The sequence below is a fragment of the Hippichthys cyanospilos genome, chromosome 18 (genome assembly GCF_059441005.1).
Source record: "Hippichthys cyanospilos isolate Australia breed blue-spotted pipefish chromosome 18, RoL_Hcya_1.0, whole genome shotgun sequence".
NCBI classification, from domain to species: domain Eukaryota; kingdom Metazoa; phylum Chordata; class Actinopteri; order Syngnathiformes; family Syngnathidae; genus Hippichthys; species Hippichthys cyanospilos.
Window position 1 is genome coordinate 16,056,352 of NC_142386.1, and position 23,505 is coordinate 16,079,856.

Consider the following 23,505-nt stretch of genomic DNA (forward strand, 5'->3'; position numbering starts at 1 on the left):
TTCTGATTTTTCCGACCTTGATGATTTTTCACCCCCCGCATTTCCGTCCATGCGGCCCCAGTCACCTATACCTCCCCCTCACTACACACTAGACTCAGACTATCCCGATTTACAAAATTGCCCCGCTTTTGTTAGATTTCATTCAATTACCGGTTCTGTGGTCGTTTATCCAAGCCCTACTTCTTGCGAGAATTTTTATTTTGACACAGATGTTCTTTATTCCAGTTCCTACTCGTCAGAGTCCGACAGTGACGATTTTGATTTTGACACTTTTTGTCGTAACCGCGAATCTTACCATGGCACCTGTTTAGCCTTCTGTCCCTCTAGGGGTGGTCGGCGGGGGCGCCATGGTAAGATTCATCAGTCGTTTCCTCACCACCAAGCACCTGTTCCGGCACCCCCTAATCCCGAGTCACTCCTTGTGGTAGCAGCCCCCACGTCACATCGAGCTTCGTCCTTTTAACCCAGTCTTCAATCACACCTGCATCTACACCACATGCACCTTCCCTAGTCCCGGCTGTTTCCTCCCCTCGTGTCTCTGGTGTCCCCTTGTATCTCTGGTGTCCCTCAACCTTTCAGGTGGCAGGTTGATGCAGATAGTGCCCAGATCCCTAGTCCCAAATCAGGCTGGGTAGGGCTCCCCGTCCCTGCGCCCCGGCGGCTGAGCATCCCCGTCCTTGTGCCCCGGCGACTGAGGGTCTCCGTCCCTGCACCCCGGCGACTGAGCGTCCCAGTCTGCACCCATGCAACTAGACCCCTAGACCCTGTCCCCCAGCACCAGATCACGGTGCTACCACCTAGCTGTCAGCCTCAGAGTCTCAGGCCGGGCTGTGGCACCCCTCGGAGGCCGAAGCCTCCCCAGTCCCACATCACGCCGCAGCCGCCAGCACCTCCCAAGTCCCACGTCATGCCGCAGCCGCTGGCGTCTCCCGAGTCCTACGTCACGCCGTAGTCGACGTCTTGCCAGTCCCACGTCATGCCACAGCTGGCGTCTCTCGAGTCCCATGTCACGCCACAACCGCTGGCATCTCCTGAGTCTCACGTCAAGCCGCAGCCCGTGTCTCCCGAGTACCCCAGTCGGTGTGAGTTCTAGCCATTCTGCAGCCACTCCTCTCTGGACTTGTAGTTTCCTCGCTGCCTTCGTCCTCAGAGTCCCCAGCAAAGCCGCTGCGGTTGCTTTCTGAGTCCCAAGTCACGGCGCTATAGCAGTCATCTCCCGAGCCATCCACAGTGTCGCTTCCCCGAGCGGCTAGACACTGCGCCTCAGCCGCCCCCCGAGCGACAGGACACGCCGCCGCCGCAGCCACCTCCTGAGCGGCCCGCCAACAACTCTTGGCAGCCGACGCCACGACCCCTGCTGACCGGTGCCAGAACTGGCGGCTGGTCACGAGAGTCGCCCCAGTCTCAGATCAGTCCTCCAAACTCACTGCTGTCTGTAAAATGCTTCCAGTGGCCATTCCCAGTCTGCATCCAGCCGACGTCGCCCAAGTCTCTGCTTGTCGGCGTTGAGCCGACGCCGCCCGGGCCTTCCTCTGCCGGCGTCCAGCTGACACCGTCCGGGTCTCCGCCTGTCACTCTCCAAAAGTGGACATCACCAAGTCTGCAGCGGTACCTGGTCCGCAAAGCCACCTGGGGTTGCTAGGTCCACCTCCTCCGGCGTCGGGACCACCCTCTGGACTCACACCGCCGGGCCCGCCGTTTCTGGACTTGAGGATGCCCTCCGGACTCGCTATGCCGGGCCTGCCGTTTCTGGACTTGAGGATGCCCTCCGGACTTGCTACGCCAGGCCCGCCGCTTCCGGCGTCCAGGACGCCCACTCGACTAGCCTGTCGGCCTCATTGTGCCTAGCACCCAGACCGTTTGCCCTGCGGGCACATTATGTTCTGCATCAGTGATGTTTCTGGACAATTTCTTTTCGTCGGATTTTGATTTTTTTTTTTTTTTGGGTGGTGTTTTGGTCCCCCCCCGGGTTCACTTCCGCCCGCCCTGCATGGTCTTTCGGTTTGGTTGTGTTTTTCTTTTCTTTTCTGGGATGTCTGGAATCTGTCCCTTACGGGAGGGTTCTGAAATGTGTGGTTGTTTTTTTTTTCATGATGCTAAGTTCTTGTTTCAAGCTTTGTTTTCCTTTGCATCTGGTTTTGCTGTCAGTGTTTCTCATTAGTTTGATCTTGTCCACCTGCCCTCCTTGTGAGCCAATCAGCTACCCTTGCCTTTCGTCTCTCCCCAGCTGTGTCGTGTCTCCTCATTAAGAGTGTAGTTTAAGTTCTCAGTTTGCATTCAGTTCTTGTCGGGTCTTTGCTTATTTTCTGTGCTGCCTGGTCCTTGTTGTTAAACTTATGCTTGCTCAGCCCCTGATCCTCATCTTCCCGGTGTAGCCTCACCTGCCAGTAAGTTTATTTCCGTTCTGAGTGTTTCTGTTGCACTTATTATTTTTTGCGCCTTCCACCTCTTGTTCGCTTTTTGGATTAAATCATTCTTTGAACCTCAACTCCATCAGCTGCTGCAGTTATTGGTGCCACCTTTTACTCGCTCCTCACCCAATATACCTCAGGCCCGTGACATCTTGTTCATCACGAGGCGTGTCATTGTGGGTGTCAATGCGGCTGTCTTGTGCTTTGGCAACTGTGGGCACACCTTTGACTGTTTCTTTGGCTGCTTTGTTTGCCTAATCGGTTTCTTGCTGTAATTGGGTCGTTTCTTTGCCCATTGTGGTTTTTAAAGCCACGGTTAGCCCAAAGTTGACGTATATGTACGACGTATGACTATATTAAGCACGTACAAGACACATTTTTTTGCACACACCATCTTAAATGGCTTTACTCCTTTGGCTTCATGTAAACCCTCAGTACTCAGATGTGGAGCTGCGACCCAGTCCCAGAAAGGGGTCTTACTGCCGTGGCCACGGTCTTGGCTGCTTGTCAAACTCTGGGTTTAAGAATATGGTGGTAAACTCAGGTACAAACTCTCAATTGTCGGTCAGATCATGGTCTACTTTCTTTTTTCTCTTTTTGTCAGCCACTTTCCTCTCTCATTTCTGTCTGGCTCTATCAACTAAAGTCTTGCATTTAAACCACTGTTTATCATCACTGTTTTTAACTCTTCTCTGTCTTTCAATGAGAAATTTCTCAACACTTTCTCCAGTCATCTACATCCCCTGAAAAACTATTGGTTTTTCCATTTTTCCACATACTTAGTACTTTCTATTTCTGCTAAATGTACATTTTCTTTCAATTCATCTAGTGTAACAACATTCCTTTTCCCATTCTGCCTCCTTGGGCCGAGTTGCGACCTCGAAGGACTTATTTTTGTTACTCAAGATTGAATATGTTTCCTTTGTCACGGGAAAAATGCTATGTGCCTGGTGTCGTGTCGGATACCGAGCTTCTACCTCGAAAGGCGGATATCCTCAGGTTTTTTTAATCTCGACCGTTTCACCAGTTTTAGATTTCCCGTCACTCAGGACATTCACTCCACGTTAATTCCACACTCATACATCACAGAAATGATCAGTAACTGTGCACTGGATGTTAAAATTTCTCTTTTTAAGTCAGGCCGTTCGTTTGAAGTCCGATGGACGGTTCGTTTAACGGTCCAATGGACCGTTCAGACTCATCAGACCGAACCTGTCAAGACGTTCATTTCAGGTCCGATGGACCGTTCAGACTGAACCCGTCAGACTCATCAGGCTGACTTTTACTGTTTGTTTAAGGTCCGATGGACCGGGCAGACTGACCTTTTAGTTCTTGCAAAGTCACTCTGGTTCATTGGATGGTGTTTGCGTTCCTCCGGTGAGCGGTGTCCGACGTCTGGCCTCGTGGAAAGGAGGTCTTCCAGAATCCAACAGATTCCAACGGTGCACCAATTGGTTCAGTCATCATCGATCGTCCACCGAAGAGAAGGCGTTTTAACCATCCCGGCTCAAAGGACCAAGTTACGTCATGATTATCTTTAAAAGTAGACTAAGACAAGCCCTGCTGCTAAACAGTAACTCAGACCAGCCAAGATTGACTTTTCTCCACCTAGGCAAAAAGGAAAAAACCTTGGCATACACACTCATGCGTTGCCAATAGCATTTTTCGTCCCAGCCTGCTTTTTTTTCATTGTACAAATGAAAGCAAAGCATTGTACATTTCAAGACAAAACAAAAAGAGCCAGCCAGGCGCCACCAACAGCTGGGCCAAGGACCCAGCTCACACTTTCTTGCGTCAACAGCCTTATCTAAGGACTGGGGCGAGATGAACTAAGACTGCATAGATGGATAGCAATGCACACTATTCTAAACAAGAAACAAGCACATAATGAAAACAACTTAATATATGATTCCCTTCACACCTGTTTTGCTGAAAGGATCGGTGCCGGTCGGCGCTCAGGAGACAAAGACAACACTCAACAAAAGGCCAACGTTCCCAAATGCTATTTAGCCCAAATAACTGGCATATTTATTTTGACCAAATGCAAGTTCTCAAATACAGTTGACATTGCGGGAAATCATCATATGAGCCTCTTACCTATGCCGAGAAGGTGGAGAGCCAACACCCAAGTAGAGCTCCGCTTGTCAACCGGCTGGGCGTTCGTACGTAACCCGCAGCAGACTCTACTTGTTTGTACTCTGCATCTCTCTTTTGTATTTTTTAGTTGCGTGCGCGAGGAAGGGCGGGTGGCCTACCCGTCCGCCCTGACGCCGCAACACCTGTTTCCCGATTTGATATTGACATTTAAGTGTGTCCTTCAGGCTCTGAAAAACATCATACTCGAAAACATCTTGTACAATAGTACCTGTCAACTTCCCACGACAATGTTCTTCTTTGTTATGGGAACAAGACAGTAAAGCGGTCAAATGTCCTGACCAAAAACAAGTTAGTGAAAAACAGCATATATAACCATGGTTGCACAATATATTTGGGTTTTCAACGGCTATGGGAAGCATCACTAATTACAATTCCTCTCAACACCTATGTGCTGAAGTCCAGATCTCAGTATCGCCCGTCACATTGATGCAGACAAGTCATTTGTCATTCTCTGAATACATTTTGTTCATTCAGAAGTTATACATTTTCACTCCAGTATAAGGTTTAAATAATCAAATCAATATTTATGGCTTCTCATATGTCATATTTCAAATGAGCCTTGTACTTGTTGATATCACGATAACTTGCTCATTTCTCTGTTATTTTAGTTATATTTTCTGTGAATATTGAACTTCCATGGTGGTATAGTTTATATTTCAAATATAATTTGCACTCAAGAGTAGGGCTGCACGATTAATTAAATTTTAATCGTGATCGCGATATCGGCTGCCACGATTAATTAAGATGATAATTGGCGATATTAACATTTAAAAAGCCGTCTACGTAGTACCGTACAATATATGTCAAATCAAGCACTTTCAGTCATCATACCACCATGGGGCAAACACAAGGGTCTTCAGGCACAGAACAAGCTTCGGGCAGAAAACATGGTGGAGTATATACACTCCGGTGTATACCATAAACAACTTCTGGTGAGTGCGCACTCAGGGGTGAGCAGTCTGGGAAAATAAAAAATCTTGAAATAATTTCGATCGTTTGAAACTACTAGTGTCGTTTGTATTCTGTTTGCATTTACCTGTATGGGAGAATATCGGCCGACTGCGAGGAAAGCCGCACGTAGCAAGTGCTGCAAACGTGTGCCGGCGAGATTCCGCGCGTCTCCTTTCACGTGATGGCAACGTTGAATTTGGTTTTGCTGGCATTGTTTGGGAGGATTTGGATTGCTGGCTCTTTTAAGGTGTCTACCGGGTACAGGACGGTGTATCGGTAAGGATACAGGAAGAAAAGTTTGTTGAAAGGATCTTTACTCAAACAGGTGGAATGGTGAATGATGATAATGGAGCTAAACATTCAGAAGTGAGGATTTATCGGCAGATGCAGAGTCTGAAATATCAAATAACCAAGATAAGTATAGACTATAATAGGTAAATTATACATATCAGTAATTGGAATAATATTGAAGCCTTGATATGCCACTAAATATAAATGATCACTTTAACTTAAATACAACCTAAATAATGGCACTTAAATGACATCTTAAATAGATACATATCACACTGCCACAATCAGTATTAACATTCTAATTAGACCGCCATTGAAAACTCCCTAAATATTTATGTGGTCTATGGAGACCTCTAGCGGCCAACAACAATGGCACACATTCCAACAGTAGTATAGGTCTAATATCGCGATTCTTTACGAACATAAATAAGGACGCGAAACAGACATACAATTAACGGCTTCAAACAAATACAATAGATAACATAGAAAACTTACTTTTTTGTCATGAACTCTGTACTTAAACTTAAATGCGCAACTTCGACGACTGTACGAGCGCACGACCACACGGTGAACAGGACATCACTGACTTTCGCATACGAAAGCATGCAGTCATGTGACCCGGAAGGTACGGCAATCAAACGGTCCACGTAACTATGCAACAATAAACCACACTTGAGAATCTAGCAGACACAAATATTTGGGGCCTTTTATACAGGCATGCTACGGAGATATCAGGCTTCAATCCCACCTTAAGAGCCTTTAGATGATAATGTTTCCTACTTGTTTGCATGTTAAAAGCCGTGTTTTTTTCAGCTCCTGATATACGGTACCAGCTGTCAATTGAAACCCATTTTGAAAAATCCAATCCCTCCAATCTCACTTTGAGTGATTCTGGTACTTTAATCAGCCTCTCATCAGCACCAGTATGAGAGCAATTGGCAACATTTTGAATAAATTGGGTTTGAAATGACCAAAAATGACATTTTGACTGTTAGGTCCATACTCACTTCAAGTGATTCTGGTACTTTTGTAGTTTAAAAAATAAAATAAAAAAATCTTTAAGGCTGTTGTAGGTGTTGGGACAGGTGGTTGCAGTATGTGCTTGGTTCAAAATAGGCTTCATATTTTTCATTGGTTTGCACTCAGCAAGTAAGTTAGCTGCGCGCAAAGTTTTTGCCATAATTATAATTTACTTATTTTAATTTATTATTTTTCAGTATCAAATCTTGAAGCTATGTGTCTATATACTGCTTGTTAAAAAAATGTGCAATGAATAGACATGTTCGACCAAATTTGATGAATAATTGTGATTAATAATCATGAACACAATATTGACCAAAATAATCGTGATTATTATTTTGGCCAAAATCGTGCAGCCCTACTCAAGAGTACAATTACTTCTGTTTAAGGAAAAAAGTTCAGTGATTATTCAATTGCATATGTTATGCCTTTTTGAATGAACCAAAAGACATGCTTAAGATTGTTGAAATTAAAATAAAAAAACAAATATGAAACACAGAATGGCTTGCAAAAATTTGTTTTAAATATATTGTAAAGAACCCCTACATTAATGATTAATGTGATTTGAAAATGAATATGGTTTGAAAAAGAATTAATGCAATGTGTTATACCCTTTTCTTCAGGTTGAAATGTTAAAAATATTGATGTTCCTGAGTTGATATCGCAAATTGTCATCTATTATTATTCATTGATTTAATTAATTTATTTCAGTATCAAATGGTTAAGTTGGTCAAGTAAGGGTTGACATTCTTTTATTATTGCAGGTACTTTTTTTTTTGTTCCTGTTTTAGACTAACCTGTATAAACCCTGTAAAACACAGGTGTTGAACTCCAGTCGTTGAGTGCCAGTGTCCTGCAAATTTTCAAACCTCTCTCAAACACACCCGGTTAAAATAATTAGGATTATTTTCGAGCTCCTACAGAGCTTGATAATAAGCTAATCATTTGGATCAGCTGTGTTGAGGGGAAGGAAATTGGAAAACAGGTAAGATGCCGGTCTTCAACACCCGTGTTGTAAAGAGTCAAGTTAAATTTGTCGAAAGTTGATTTAAACTGCTTTGTTTCTTTTTTTTTTTAATGTCAAAAAGGATATAATTCAAGGTGTATTTATGCATTTTATGTAGCTAATTAACTTGTTTTATAATCACGACGAGTGTGGGAGGGTGCAAAATGTTTTTTCTTTCCTCGGGGGCTTCGCAAAAAAGACTTGAAAAGCACTGGTCTACGGGAATTCTGGACACATTTTTCATGAAAGACACAGAGAAACAAGAGAAAAGATGGTTATAATCATGTAATGTGCTTTCCCTTGAGACGCAGCAACAGACATGTTGCATTCAGCATGAATTGTTGCCCCTCATCACAATTTCTCTTTGTTGCAAGACAGTAAAATAGAAGTTATGCAGGCAAAGTTCACATTTTCTTCGGTTGGATTGAATAGTTCACGTACACTGCACGCAACACTCAGTCGGACTGTACATGGTCACACACAAGGACGATCCCTTCACAATTTTTCATCACGATCTTAAACAGCCTATATACACTTGAATGGTGTGCCAACCTAAAGAAGTCGCTGTACACAATTATTTTCATGGCAAATGATAAACGGAACACAACCCTCACCAAAGTAAAGGAGAAGGCATGGAAACAAGAGTAATAAATGCTCAACAATGAGGAAAGAAAACCACGTAATTTCCCAGAGAGATGATTTAGGAAGCTTGAAAAGGCTTCCAAGAAAAAAACAAAACAAACAATCAAAAACAGCGTCCACTGGCTAAATCTCACCCCATGTGACATGTCGCAAGACTTTTACAATTGACCTCTCCTTGTACCCTAATCGTTTTAATCATCTCATTCTGAGTTTAATCATCTCATTCCGAGCTTGAGATCGTTGATCCTTTGTTGTAAAAGCGTTCACGCCTTCTGCAATCTATTTACGCCCATAAAATTCGTGCCATATTTGTGGGCTTTTTATTTTTTCTCTTAAAGGGACATGCGCACAGTCGAGGAACAGATGAGACAAGGCAGACACTGCCAGGAGGGGTTGCAAAACGATGTTCTGACCTCCTAAATTAATTAATACTCAACGACTTAAATAATTGATTATTGTAGTGCTTAATTACGATACCTAAAGTACCTAAACTAATCAGTTACTTTGGGCACTTAAGTACTAAAGTAATCCATAAGTCATTTTTACAACCTCCTTTATCCATGTTTGGCTAACTCTAAACCTTTGTTTGAAATTGTGAAATTATAAATAAGTACCTGGGATTGAATGAGTTAAAATAAAGCACGAAAATTCTCTTGATGAGCCAAAGACTTCAATATTTTCGCTACTCTTTGAAACGCATTCACTTCTGTACATTTATTTGTACCTTTGCTTAATCATCCTATTTCTAAAATGCACGCTATGTCTTTTTTTGTTTTTGTTTTTTTTTTTACCTCACAAGTGATGCATTGTGCACAACATGGTAAAGCAGTGAATCTTCGCTTGACCAGTCACACGCGTACTCCGGGAAACGATACCACGGTCAAATTTGAAGTAAGTACTGCCCCTCTTGGTGCTTCTTCTGCTGCTGGGCACACAGTTTGTACAGTTAAGATGCAGATGAAAAGGAGGCTGGAGACTCCCACGTGCAGTGAACGTACCGCCGACCCAGTCAGGTTGTTTTTTTTAGCAGCCACGCAGTCCATACTTGCTAAAGGTCCATGTTTGCTTCTTGTAAACATGCACTATACCCTTTACCTTCTCTCATGTCGACATCATTTTCTGGCCAGTGAGTATTATTATTATGACCTGTTTTTGTTCTGATTAACAACCGCAAGATGTTTTTTTTTTTCCATATACGATACAATGTACTGCGCACAATGCGTTATGTGCTAATTTTTGGAAGCGTAATGTTGCTGAGGACATGCAAGTTGTTGACTATATGGCAAGTAAAAAGCAAAGTCTTTTTTGTCTTCTTGCCCTTTCTTGCTTTTGCTCAGGTGGGAAGTTCAAGCGCGAGACTCCTTCTTGGAGTGTGGCTTGTTTCCCAGCACGGCGTCCATCTCGGTGACTGTTTGTGGAGTCATTTGAGATAAAATCTGCAAAGGAAGAGGGGAATGAAATGCCAGATCCACCGCAACAAAATGACATTAGATTGAATTCAGAATCTCAGTTAAATGCAACATCTAAAGTAGAATTTGGCAAAGTATGGTTTCAAACTGGGGAAAAAAAATAAAAGTTGAGCAAGTCAGGTTTTGTTGACTTTAAAAATAGGTCAACTACAAATATTCACCTTTGCAGTGTTACAAAAATATAATTTAATTTTGAAACCAAATCCTAAAACAAAACCAGTGGACATTTTTTTTTGGTCTTAATCTTATGACTCAAATTTGAGTTTCTTTTCAGTAAAGGACATCCTCACCTTTCAACTGATGTCTCATGTGTTTCAATTTAATCTGGGATTGAATGTCTGGACGCTTTAGAAAAATAAAAATAACAATAAAAAAGTAAAAATTTGTACCGAGCATTGAATATGAAAAGTCTTAATGCTATACATATTATTTTAAACAAATATTACCGTAGTACACATATTTACCTAAATCTTAAATTAATATACACTGTACAGTAGTGAACTTGATGGGGAGAAAGAGAGACTGCATAGGCTGCGCTGGAGCGTCTCATTCACGAAGCAGCTCAGATCAAAGAGCTGTCGGACTCATATGGCTCAACAATATGGCTTTTATTTTCGTTAGATCTTCACAACTGAATGTGGCAACTCCAAAACAATAAACCGAACCGTATTTCTATTAATGCTCACGCCGTCATCGCCCGCCAATACAATTTAAACAAGCCCCCCTGCTCAACGTTGTAGGACCCCGCTTAGCTTTCCCGTAACATGCCCGCTCCAACCAGAGCACACAGAGGTCCTCCCCCTGCTTACATACCTACAGCTGCAATCCACCTTCATGCACATCAACCCAGCGGTAACGAGGAATTTAAACAGAAGTTTCCTTTTTCCTTTGAAGCTTCGCGTAGCTGCAGTCATATTAGCAGCGGCCCAGATGTTGAATTAAAGTCTAATCTGTACATGATTAAAGATAACAATGGAGCGTTTACACTTGAAATACCATTTTATTATAAAAGAAATGTAGGTAAGACATTTCCGATGGTCTGGCGAAAGTTTGCTCCTTACACTCTGCCACACCAATATGTGTGTGTGTGTGCTTGTGTGCCTTTTCTGTGGTTGTTCTTTATGACTGACACGAACGTACCTCTGGGCCGGGCGTTGGGGCGGGAGTAGATTAAAACTCCACAGGCACGCGCAGTATAGCTCATGAAGCGCACACTGGCGCTGTTGTTGTCAACACACAGGCAGGAAGCGGAGACGTTTGAGGAGCAAAGACGACACTCATAAGACCGTTGGAAACCTCTTCCCTAGATTTCTTTTATGATAAAATGCTATTTTGAGTATAAATTGTCTATTGTAATAATCTTTGATCGTGTACAGATTAGACTTTAATTCAATGTCCAGGCCACTACTAATATGACCGCAGCTGCGCGAGACTTCAAAAAGGGGCTTCTTCCGTCAGCAATCGCCAATCTAGATTGCTAAAGCAGCTTTCATACGTACAATCATTTTATTACGAGCCCTAACAACTGGTTTTGTTGAATTGCCAAAGGTGATGGCAGCTGCCTTCTAATGTTCGCCTTGTCCTTCATATAGCAAATGGTGGATTAATTCACTCCCAAATGGCGGGCCACGGCCGCCTAACTTCTCCCTTCGAGAAGTATCACCTTCTCAGCAATTATCATTTTTTGATGGCGTTTAGACCCAGTACAAGCTTTCGCAGAAGCAGCACACTTGGAAGCTATTGCAAAAGTTAGCAGCACGCTTGGAAGCTATTGCAAAAGTCTAATATGCAATGAAAAAAAATCCTTGAAGTCATGAATCTGTGTAAAGGAAAAAAAAAATCTGTGATATGGTGAATCCGCGTAATGGGAAAAAAAAAAACACAGTGGCGAATCTGCACTAAGACTGAAACTTAGACAGACACCCAGAGGATCAAATATGGAGTTCTTTTTCATATGAATCCCTATTTTGTGTGCTAATGGAGTTTTGTATTGCACTTTTCTGTAATTCTGACAGCATAGTTGGGATGCTGTTTGAACATGTAAAAAACATCCAGACAACATTAAATGTCTGTTAAAACCAAACAATGATGTACATCTACATCTATCTGGAATACAGAAGCATGTTTACCCGAAGTGCACCCAGGTTCTCCAGTAGCTGATCTGTGTTTGAGACACCCAAAAGAACTGAGCTGACGCCTTCACTGCGTAGACACCATGCTGAAGGAACAAAAGACATAAGAATGTTATGCTTGCCATTTGTTTCCTTTTAAAGGGCCCGAATTATGAAAATTCAACCTTTTCGAGCTTTTAACCATATTGCAATGTTGATTTCTCACCCTTAACACCCCCAAAATGTTGTTTTCCTTCACTGATGTATTCTGAAGAAGTCCTTGTCAATTCTGCACTCTCAGCACCGGCCCCGCCCAACTAGATAAAGGTGGCCTGCGAGAGGCATGACGTCCCCCAATCCCCACCCCACACCCCCAATGCAAGAGTATATAGAAGATTTGGAAGCGACATCAAGATTTTGCATAGTCGACCAAGAAAATAGCAACCTTTCATTTAATCCTCTTACTTCTGAACTCTCATACTCCTCCACAAGGGCCTGTGTCCTGCATGTTTTCCAGCTTTTTTCTTTTCAACACACCTGATTCAAATGATAAGCTCAACAAGCAAGCTCTTTAGGAGCTTCATAATGACCTGATCGTTTTAATTAGGGGTGTTGCTAAGACAACTTGGAAAACATACATGACACAGGCCATTGTGGACTTGAGTTTGACGGTTCATGCGTAAGAGGGTTAATTATCAACACAGTTTTATTGTAGAAAATGTTCAAGTGGCAAAAATGTGTAATTGGGAGCACAAGGCTGAATAATCAATGTTGTACTACATTATTCACTTGCATGTGGAAATGTTATGAGTAGTGGTTTTTGGAGGGGACCGATTTAATAAAAGGAATGTGTGTTGCTGTGTGTGGTCTTTTGATTGACACATCTTGTGCATTGTTGACAACTCCATTTCATTTTGATGCCAGTAAAAAGCCGTTTCTGACGTCTTCATTCACTCTGCCCCTTATCTTTATAGTGTTTGTTTGTGTAGTTGTTTCTTGGTGGGGTTGGTTTTGGAACAATGTCGTGAATGGGGCGTGGCAGCCACACGTTGAGAAGTGGGGTTTCAATCAATGAGCCGTTTCACTTCCTGATTAGAATTCCAGCCACCAAAAAAACTCATGTCATAAGATATTTTATTTCCAGTGCCCCAAAGGTAATAATCATTTATATTCATAACTTTAACCATGGACATGTTAAAATATGATGATATAGGCCCTTTAAAATGTTCCTCAACCACAGATTACGATAGTGTATTTAAAAAAAGAAAAGGAAAAGAGCTCTGCAGTTTTATGTGGGCGGTACCAATGGCCAGCTGTGCAGCGGTGCATCCGAGCCTGTCTGCCAGAAGGTAGAGCTCCTTGATTTTAGCCAGCTGTCTGCGCCCCTCTTCACTGTTCACTCGCTCCTTCAGCCACTGGTAGCCCTTCAGCCAAATGGAAGAAGAAAAAAAGGGGGTTAAAATGCTACTCTACTGATTTCTCAATAACAGAGAAAAAAACTTGATTGGTTGTTCAATTACCCAGAAAGGAATCCCATAGGGGCCCGCTTAAATCAAACTGACCTTCATTGAAGCTCTGGAGCACTCTGGTACTCCATCGCTGTACTTTCCAGTGATTAATCCACACGCCAGCGGTGACCAGGTCATTGCTCCAACGCCTGAAAGAGTCAATTGACATCCGTCTTTGTTTATTCAACAATTAAGTGGAGACAATCAACTGGAATGTAAATACTGGAGGAAGTGGTACCAATCTTGTGGTAGAGCTCAGGAAGCTGAACCTCTACTTTATCCCTCTGGAAGTAGTGATACTCTGCCTGCTCGCACACAGGTGGGATCAAATTGAACTGGCGGGCTACTGAGTAGGCCTCCTAATGCAGAAAAGGTGCGGAGGAGGGATAAAACTATTAAGCCATTTGTATTCATGGGTGGAAAGCAGAACGAAAGCAGCAATGATTGAAGATCACCATGATTTCCATGGCGCTCCAGCGGGAGGTGCCCCAGTACATGGCCATGCCCTGGTTTATGACAAACGTCATGGCCCGCACAATCTCTGTTGGGTAGCAGTTGACAATGTCATATTGAATACATCATTCCTTGCTATGTGAAGCATGTTTCAACTTGCCTTCCATTGGACTGTTGACATCGTTTCTGTTAGCAAAAACAATGTCCACATAATCCACCTGAAGTCTTGATAAGGAACCTCTTAAACCTGCCGGTGAAAAATGAAGATACATTACGAAACGTAAATGGCAATGGGATACAATGTGATGAAATGATGTGCTTAAATACAAAATAATCCAATATGACAATACTGTGAACAATAGCATAATATGATGATATGATGCCATACATGTGAAGTATCATGCAATATGACACAATGGATTATGATACATTACAAAATCATACAGTCGTACATCCTGTGAAAAAACACTAAAGAAAAACTACTGTATTTGGACTAGAAACATTTTCATAAAAGCCGGTTCGGTGACAAGTCTTGTGTTTAGCAGGGTTATGTGGACTTAAAGCCCATTTGCTATGTATTCATTCAAATGTCATGGTTCATCCTGTGTTCCAACCTTGTGTGTGTCATGGTTTTTTTCCTTATTTTAAAGACAGGCCTGAAGTCAACTAAAAGTCCAAGTATGAGTGGTTCCGCTGTGGCATGCAAACCTTAAAAGCTGTACAAACTTGACCTCTTACGTAACAGCTTCCAATCAAAAGGCTCATGACAATGATGCCTGCTCAAATCCTGATTTAATTGGACAGCTCAAGGCTGTGCTGGATAGGATGTGCTAAACAAACAAAAGTAGTCTTCTTGGGCATTATGCTGTGCCGGGATTAGACGGCTGGAAAAACAATGATCCCTAGTTGGATTTTCAATGGAAGCTCCATGGTATTCTTTTGTCATCTCAGCTGAAGTCTCTAATTCACACCGGATAGTGTCGTACTATAAGCCAATTTTCCTCATTTCTTTTTTGTAATGCCCCCCTCCTTTCTAGGTAAGCAAAGACATTTCGTGCCCAGATCATCATCTGTGAATACAATTATAAGGATTCCCTAAAATTGTGTTCTTTTAACATCAATAAAAGAAAAAACAAAAAACAATCAAATTAACAAATCACCTTTCAAACTTGTCATGGGTGTGGAATTACACATCATGCGGCAAAAGTAAAGCCTGATCTTTGGGGTCATACGTGCTACCTCTATAAGCAGATAGTATCATATGATACGCATACAAAATAAATTATGCTTTACCTTCAATGATGTGCTTTCTGGAGAGGCCTCTCTCTGTTTCTGCTCTGTGAAATGATAAAAAGTACACTTTGACTAGTAGAATTTAGTCGGGGATCAAAGTCCTGACTTTGAATATAATAGTAATGCTTCAGTGAAAGAAACAATGACTCTTTAATACTTACTGGCCTCCCCAGTAGATCTTTGTCGTAATGACAAAACTTGAGCGTCTATAAGAAAATTAAAATTATTGATGGTTTGAAAGAAGCGTTTGCACCAGTTACAATAAATATTTGATTTACTATAAGAATATATAATAAATAAAATATAATCTTTTTTTTTTTTTTTGGTGTTGTTTCCTTCTCAGATAGCTAAAAAAGTTTATCAAACTGCATTTGTTATGGTTCCCATAACAGGGGAACTTGCCCATTTAAAAAATGCAGCAAAAGTATTTAAGAGGCATATTATGCAAAATCAACATTTTGTAAATGATAATTAAGGTAAAAAGTCAGATGTCTTCATTAAATAAGTGTATACAAGGGTACCTTGACTTACTGTACAATTCATGGTCTTGTGTTAGAATTGTAAACATAGTGATTACACATTTGCTACAAAATATAAATGCTTGCAAGGAAGAAATGCTTTGCTGTGAGAATGATTATCGTGACTATAAATTTGCTAAAAAACATAACTGCTTGCAAAGAAGAAATGCAATGTTGTGAGAATGAGTGCACTGCTTGTAGAGAAAAACTGTTTTGTTTTTGTTTTGTCTCAAGTAGGAGGAAGGCCGCTCAAGCCTGCCTGCTGGGGCGCTCCTGCAGCTGTGATTTTCAAAATATCTTACAAAGTATTCTGCAGAATGTTTTGCTACACACAATATTTTATCAGACATGTATTAGTTTTTCACCCACATGCTCACACATAGAAGGACAAGTACACTAGGTTCCAGCCATAGTCTTTCCCCTGATGCACTTTTGTCCTTTTAAGGGCTGGAAGCTTCATGTAGTTAGGGACTTCTGTATCAAATAAAAGAGAGGGGGTTCGGAGAGGCGGCAGAGTGCAGTGGAATAGACCTTGGTCAGTTCCTCTTCGCTCCCCTCATAAAAGATTGCCTTTTCTCCTTATTTGTGTACAGTTTCTTAAAAATGTCTAACAAATGAACATATATAGAAATATATATATATATATATATATATATATATATATATATATATATATATATATATATATATATATATATATATATATATATATATATATATATAATATATATTAATATAGTGGGCCCCCGTGTTACGAATTTAATCCGTTCAGCGGCTATGCTCGTAACTCGAATTGCTCGTATGTCTTCACAACACACCGACCGGCTGTGCCATCAGGCTAGATGAAGGCGTTTGGCCAATCGCATATCGGCATTTCTGTGATTGACGTGACACTGGCCAATAGCATATCCGCATCTCCGTGACTGAGACCGGGACTGTGACCTTAATCGACCAATAGCATATCGGCATCTCCGTGACTAACACAGTGACTGAGACTGACTGTGACATTGTAAGAGCAATAACACATCAGCGTTACCGTGACATGCGAGAAAAGTTGATTTTGTTGATGCAGCAAAGCGAAAAAAATAGTATGGACACATTGACCGGCATGTTGGGGCATGTTGGATTGTTCGTAAAACGAAACGCCGCAAAGGTTGTAAAAGAGGGAGTTCGTAAACTGGGGGGCCAATATATATATATCGTATTTTCCGGACTATAAACCGCTCCAGTATATAAGCCGCAGCACCAAAAATTGACAAAAAAAAAAAAAAAAAAAACATCTTTTGCCACGGATAAGCCACACTGGACTATAAGCTGCAGGTCATAACATCAGATATTTCTGCAAGAAGATGGTATATGAAAGTTTTAATTTTTTTTGTACATATATATTTTTTAAATCGTCTACCAACTGCAACATCCTCTCTTTAACAGCATTCTGTTTCCCATTGTTTAATTGATAGATTAATAAGGTGAACATTGCACACACTGCACATAAATAGTATATACAATCATAATATTATAATTACAATCATATATACTGTATATCAAACACAAACTTTTATACAAGACCTTTATGCCGTCCTCACGCTGAAGCATCGGGTTTTTCGCCAGCAAGACGGCTGGATAACGACGTATCAAACAACCCGACCATCTTTCCCTTTGCTCTGCTATATCTGAACAATGACCATTGACCATTACCCTCTTTAGGTCGCCGTAAAACTAGAAAAGTAAAACATGTAATCAGCTAATGATACATAGCACCTCTCGAGCTAACAAACAAGTGTGTATATATATATATATATATATATATATATATATATATATATATATATATATATATATATATATATATATATATATAAATATGTGTGTGTGTGTGTGTGTGTGTGTGTGTGTGTGTGTGTGTGTGTGTGTGTGTGTAAAGTCGTGATGTTTTTACCTGAGGTTTTTGCACGCATTGCACGCATTCACTAATTAACATAGGTTTGGATTGCCCGTCGGCGAATTTGAGTTACGAGCCTATGTTAATTAGTGAATGCGTGCAATGCGTGCAAAAACCTCAGGTAAAAACATCACGACTATATATAGTTTATCAAACTGCATTTGTTATGGTTCCCATAACAGGGAAACTTGCCCATTTAAAAAATGCAGCAAAAGTATTTAAGAGGCATATTATGCAAAATCAACATTTTGTAAATGATAATTAAGGTAAAAAGTCAGATGTCTTCATTAAATAAGTGTATACAAGGGTACCTTGACTTACTGTACAATTCATGGTCTTGTGTTAGAATTGTAAACATAGTGATTACACATTTGCTACAAAATATAAATGCTTGCAAGGAAGAAATGCTTTGCTGTGAGAATGATTATCGTGACTATAAATTTGCTAAAAAACATAACTGCTTGCAAAGAAGAAATGCAATATATATGCAGTATATATATATATATATATATATATATATATATACACACGCATTACTGGAATACACAGGCTATTTTTTAGAACATTTAAACATCAATGAACCCGTATCAGCAATTAAAATGTATCATTCCACATGCCAAAACTTATAAGTATAAGAATAATAATTTGAAATTGTTTGTCCACAAAGTATTATAAAGTCCACAAAGAGCAGGCAACCTTTAAGAAGATTGTATACTGAATTACAAATGGCGATTTAAAATAAGGTTCACGTCTGGGCATGGTGAGTTGGGAGGAGGAAGGGATGGGACCCAAAAAATGCAGGAAAACTGAGAAATATGTCGCTCAAAAAAGGAAGTTTTAACAAGGAACTGAGACAGGACCGAACCAGGAGCAAAACTGGAGAAAGTATCACCAGACAGGTGGACCAAATCAAACAAACGAGAAGGCAGACAATAAAGGCAGACACGAGTGGAACAGAAACATGAACAAATCCCCACATACTCACAACAACCAAACCCAAACAAACAAGACAACTGAATATGAATGAAATAAAATGACAAAAAACATTAACTCACCCGAAAATGCTTCTCCCCATTTTATTTCAGTACAAAATCCATTCTATTATGTCTCAGAAAGACTTTCATGACTTGCTTGTAGAGTTTGTCTTTGCGTTTCATTTTCAAGAATAAATGCTTTTGTATGGACATGGACGCCAATGCTGAAAGTCGCATCGGTCCAATTTCTGTTTTGCTCTTCTTCAACCATTGTTAGTTACAAAAAAACAAACAAAAAAAGGTGTCTGCGTGACTGGCATCGATGTACGACAACGCTAACGTGAGCTGGTTGAGCAACATTTTTTTTTTTTTTTCATTTAACTACTTCCACCGTTAAACATGGTGGATCAATATAGCACCGCCTTCCTGCAGTAAGCGTCCACTTACTTTACGTTCATGTGAAATTGCTGGGTGACCTGGATGAGGGTAGTGGACCAAAAAGCAGGGAAACTGGAAGGTTGAATGCTCAAAAAAATGAAGGTTTAATACAAAAACTGAGGTAGGAAAACTGGAACAAAATTGAACTAAATAACAAACCAAATTCGAAACAGGAACCAAACTCACTGGGCAACAGTGGTGAGGAGGCAGTAGAACAGGCAACAAAAAAAAACGAAGCAACATAGACAAAAGCATGACATAGACAATGACTCGTTAATGACTCAAGTTGACACTAACTGAATGAAAACTGACTTAAATAGACTAGAGACTCAACAAGGAAAACACAAAACATCTGGGGAGGAACAAAAGGCAGAGGAAGTTGACTGGATACCACTAAGAGGGCAGGTGCACAGATAGGTGGAAACTAATCACACTAAAGAGGACTGACGCGAGCTAAACCAAATGGAAACAAGACACAAGAACTAAAATGAAACCCACAACTTGAAAACACCAAAATCCCCCAAAACAGAAAACCCAACCCGAAACCATAACAGAAACATGACATGCAGCTGTCAAGAAAAAATATGGGCCCGTACACAATATCTCAATGCACACTGCACAGAATCCTTCAACTTCAAGCAAATGCCCAGCGCCTCCGGGCTCAGGCAGACATGAAGTCTGCCTGGCAACATGCCTTAATTGAATTCTAATTGGCTAAAAACTCTATACTAAAACTGCAGCACATAGGCGTAATGTAACCATATAGATATAATATGACACGAAAAGAACAGAATATGGAGAATAATGTTATATATAAAATATATATATTTAGTAAAAATAAATTTAAAATGAAATTGAGTAATATATATATAAACTAATACTATCTTTGCTTTAGGAATGTTCACTAGCTTAACGTTGACATCCAATTAAAAAATGCATATCAGTAGATATTTGAACACAACCATTGTTTAGATGGACAAACATTGGCCCTTTTTAATCCGGCCCGCCTATGATGGCACAGAATGAAGGTTTGGTTTGAATGATACCATTCATTTCATTTTGACTTGTTATGAGAGACTACCAACACCAGGTGTCACATCAGACGCAATTACATGATTTTGAAGAGTTTCAAGGAAGAATGAGAGCCAGCGAGAGCGAATGAAAATTAGCCATTTTCAGTTATCGCTCTTCTCCTGGTCAGATTAGAACCCATCTGCAGCAATGACATCGCTGTTATGTCAAAGAAAAAAAAATTACAGTGAGTGCCCGGGTGTTTAAGAAAGAATGGATGCTTTTTTTTTTTTTAAGAGTAGTCCGGTCCAAGGTTGTATGCCTTTTTTGCCGAGAAAATGTGTCAGTTTTAAAAGGATATAACAGCAGCCATCACTTGTCCACCAAGGCGTCTAACTAAGCCAGCAACTATTCAGCACAGGAACATACAGCTACCACTGACAGGTTTGTAGCTAGCGTGCAGGCTTTGCAAAACACCTTTATTCGAGCTACTACCATCCAAGAACCAAACACGAAGACAAGTTATTGACTGCCATCCAAACTCGCAAAAGCCAGCAAGTCTTTCACTCAAGAGGAGTTTCTTAAAGAAACCTCAAACATTTTATGTCCTGAGAGCTCGAACAAATTTGAAAAAAACAAAAAAACAAACTTATCATGCAGGTTGGTGAGTTGCCGTATTGAAGAAAATGACAAACAAGCAAGCTAAACAATAAAGGGGTATCATTTTCATTTTCTCTTTGGCACCGAACAAAAGCAATGACCGAACAAAAGCAATGACTGATATAAAGGACACTGCTCATTTCGAGATAATGGAGTACATTTTTTATATGGAATCCCTGAAAGGAAAAAAAAAACGGGCAGAGGACTTATTTAACAGCGTAACAACGGTCATACAGAGGCACAAGTAGCCTTGGAGTACGCTCGTCAACGTCACCACAGATGGATCACCAAATCTGACAGGAAAAACGTTGGGATGCTCAAAAGGTAATGTTCCTGCACTGCATAATTCCATGTTGACCATGTTGCAAAACCTGTTAACTTCAAGCGAGGGGACTTCACCATCATCAGTTCATTCTTTTTCTCAAATAAACTAAGGCTAATCACACAAAGTTACTGTACCATTCTAATGTCCGCTGGTTAAATTCAGCAAAAGTAAGTCAACATGTCTGGGAGCTCAAACACGGTATTATTTCATTTTTGGAGCTCCTTGAAATTACTGACAATTTTCCAGAGCTAAATGACACATGTTGGCTTTGAGTGATGAACACCTCAGATCTGTTCTGAGAAATGCCACAACAGGATTATCTCTAGACTTTGATGCGCTGGCTAAAATGGGTGATCAACAACACTGTTTTCAATCAAAAGTATGTGTTATTACATTAAAACTTCGGCGACGTTTATGTCTTTTTTTTTTTTTTTTTTTTTAATGTATTGTATCTTGTTGCTGTCCTGACCCGACTGTCAAATTTTAAAAGTCAAAGTGTCGCCAGAGCCAAAAGATTTGCCCACCCCTGGTTTGGATAGACAATATGTCATTACTCACAAGCATATATTCTTTATCCTCTGTTAAAATATAGCTGTTCTTTGTCTATAACAGTGGTGTCCAAACACAGTCTTCGAGGGCTAGTATCCTGCATGTTTTTCAGGTTTCTTTATGTGAATCCCATGATTAAAATCACCAGCTTAACAGAAGTAACAGAAACCATATAACTCTCTTGATCATTTGAATCAGGTGTGTCGAGGAATGAAACCTGAAAAACATGCAACTTGGAAACCCCTGGTCTATAAGGTAAAGCTGTTTTATGCTGCCCCTAGTGGCCAAGGAGAGTTTGCTTACGGAACCAATTAAACGTGTAAACTAAGGCACCACTTTAATGTCCTGCTTTGTAGTAAATCAACACACAAAATATGTTTTGCACATGTATTAGTTTGATTAATACATTGTAGTAGATAAATACCTCCATCCTTTCTTCTTGATTATGTTTCCCAGTGTGATCTCTGCTCTGTAAAGAAACACATTTAGAATATTTATTGAATCTCTCTCTCTCTCTCTCTCTCTGTATATATATATATATATATATATATATATATATATATATATATATATATATATATATATATATATATATATATATATATATATATAAATAAACTACAGTGGACCCCCGTGTTACAACTTTCCTGATTTATGTTATTTTTGTATACATTTTTGTATACATATATGTTATATATACATAGCACATACTCTACACGTACACACACACATATATATATATATATATATATATATATATATATATATATATATATATATATATATATATATATATATATATATATATTATATATTAATCAATCGTTCTTAGTGCAATCCCACAGTAAGTGCACTGTCTGTTTGTATGTCATCGCATTATTCAAGCCTGCGTTCTCAAAAATTTTCATAAGTTCATCAGTTATGGTTTCCACAGTTCCTTCGACATGTGGTTTAATTACCCCAAATCAGAGGTAAATTCTTCGTCACTGCAGAGTGAAAACATAAACAATCTCATTTACATTCTCACGAGACTGTTATGCAGCCAACAGCCGCTTCAGTAAATACAAATATATCCTCAGAAGAGAAAGACATGGGATGTGCACGCTTAGCTTTATGACAGGCGGGAGAAAACTATACCCGTGAATACAATTTATAGTGTTGCGTCCCCGTTGCGCAGAACTATGCAGTCATGTTAAGAAATTAAAAGCGGTTCCACATCCTGGTTATCCACTGCACTGCTTCGTGGCTGCACTGTTGTGCTACGGTCAGCAGACTTTGCGCAGGACATTATATTTATAATAATTTAATTTATTCCTTTGTACTGAAAAATGGTCTAAATCTTACACTGTGTCTCTTCAAATCTACTTTTGGTCGGCGCACGGGGTCACAAAGATGGCTGCCTAAAGACTTGATCTCATGTGAAAGTGCTTTCAAAATCATATTTATTATGCCTTCTAGTGCTTAATTCAAACTTGAATTATCCATGAGTCCCAAGATTGCTAGTGGTGTCAAAGAGAGAAGTAAGAAGATGATTTATATGGAAACGAAGCTGAAGATAATCAAGAAATACAAAGAAACCTAAGGTAGCCTAGCCTAGGCTACCCTTACAAAGGATAATGGCCATAACATGTCAACTCAAAGGTAAACAAATCCTTTTGTGTTTTATTTATGATGTTATTTAATTTTATGCATGTATATTATATATAAGCAGCACTAACTAATATTTTGATAGCAATTTTTAATATGGATTTTCAATTTTTATGTTTTTATCTGGAG

The 23,505-nt window shown here is 40.2% G+C and overlaps 1 protein-coding gene and 1 long non-coding RNA gene across 3 annotated transcripts in view; one reads left to right on the top strand and one right to left on the bottom strand.

The window, feature by feature from the left end:
* The first annotated feature begins 7,877 nt into the window (after positions 1–7,877).
* On the top strand, positions 7,878–10,244 carry LOC148409160 (uncharacterized). Its single transcript, XR_015868572.1, has 2 exons — positions 7,878–9,604; positions 9,816–10,244. It is a non-coding gene; the product is annotated as an uncharacterized LOC148409160 (long non-coding RNA).
* The window catches only part of LOC148409161 (voltage-gated potassium channel subunit beta-2), a 71,899-nt gene continuing 56,490 nt past the window's right edge, over positions 8,097–23,505 (bottom strand). For both annotated transcript variants that reach the window (XM_088440894.1, XM_088440895.1), the window contains exons 5-14: positions 22,154–22,198; positions 15,474–15,518; positions 15,313–15,356; positions 14,180–14,266; positions 14,022–14,107; positions 13,805–13,925; positions 13,621–13,715; positions 13,362–13,482; positions 12,077–12,165; positions 8,097–9,914 (exon numbers count right to left, since the gene is read on the bottom strand). In XM_088440894.1, coding sequence (XP_088297020.1) covers positions 9,825–9,914; positions 12,077–12,165; positions 13,362–13,482; positions 13,621–13,715; positions 13,805–13,925; positions 14,022–14,107; positions 14,180–14,266; positions 15,313–15,356; positions 15,474–15,518; positions 22,154–22,198 — 823 coding nt within the window. In that variant the 3' untranslated portion in view covers positions 8,097–9,824. The remainder of the gene's footprint in view (positions 9,915–12,076; positions 12,166–13,361; positions 13,483–13,620; positions 13,716–13,804; positions 13,926–14,021; positions 14,108–14,179; positions 14,267–15,312; positions 15,357–15,473; positions 15,519–22,153; positions 22,199–23,505) is intronic.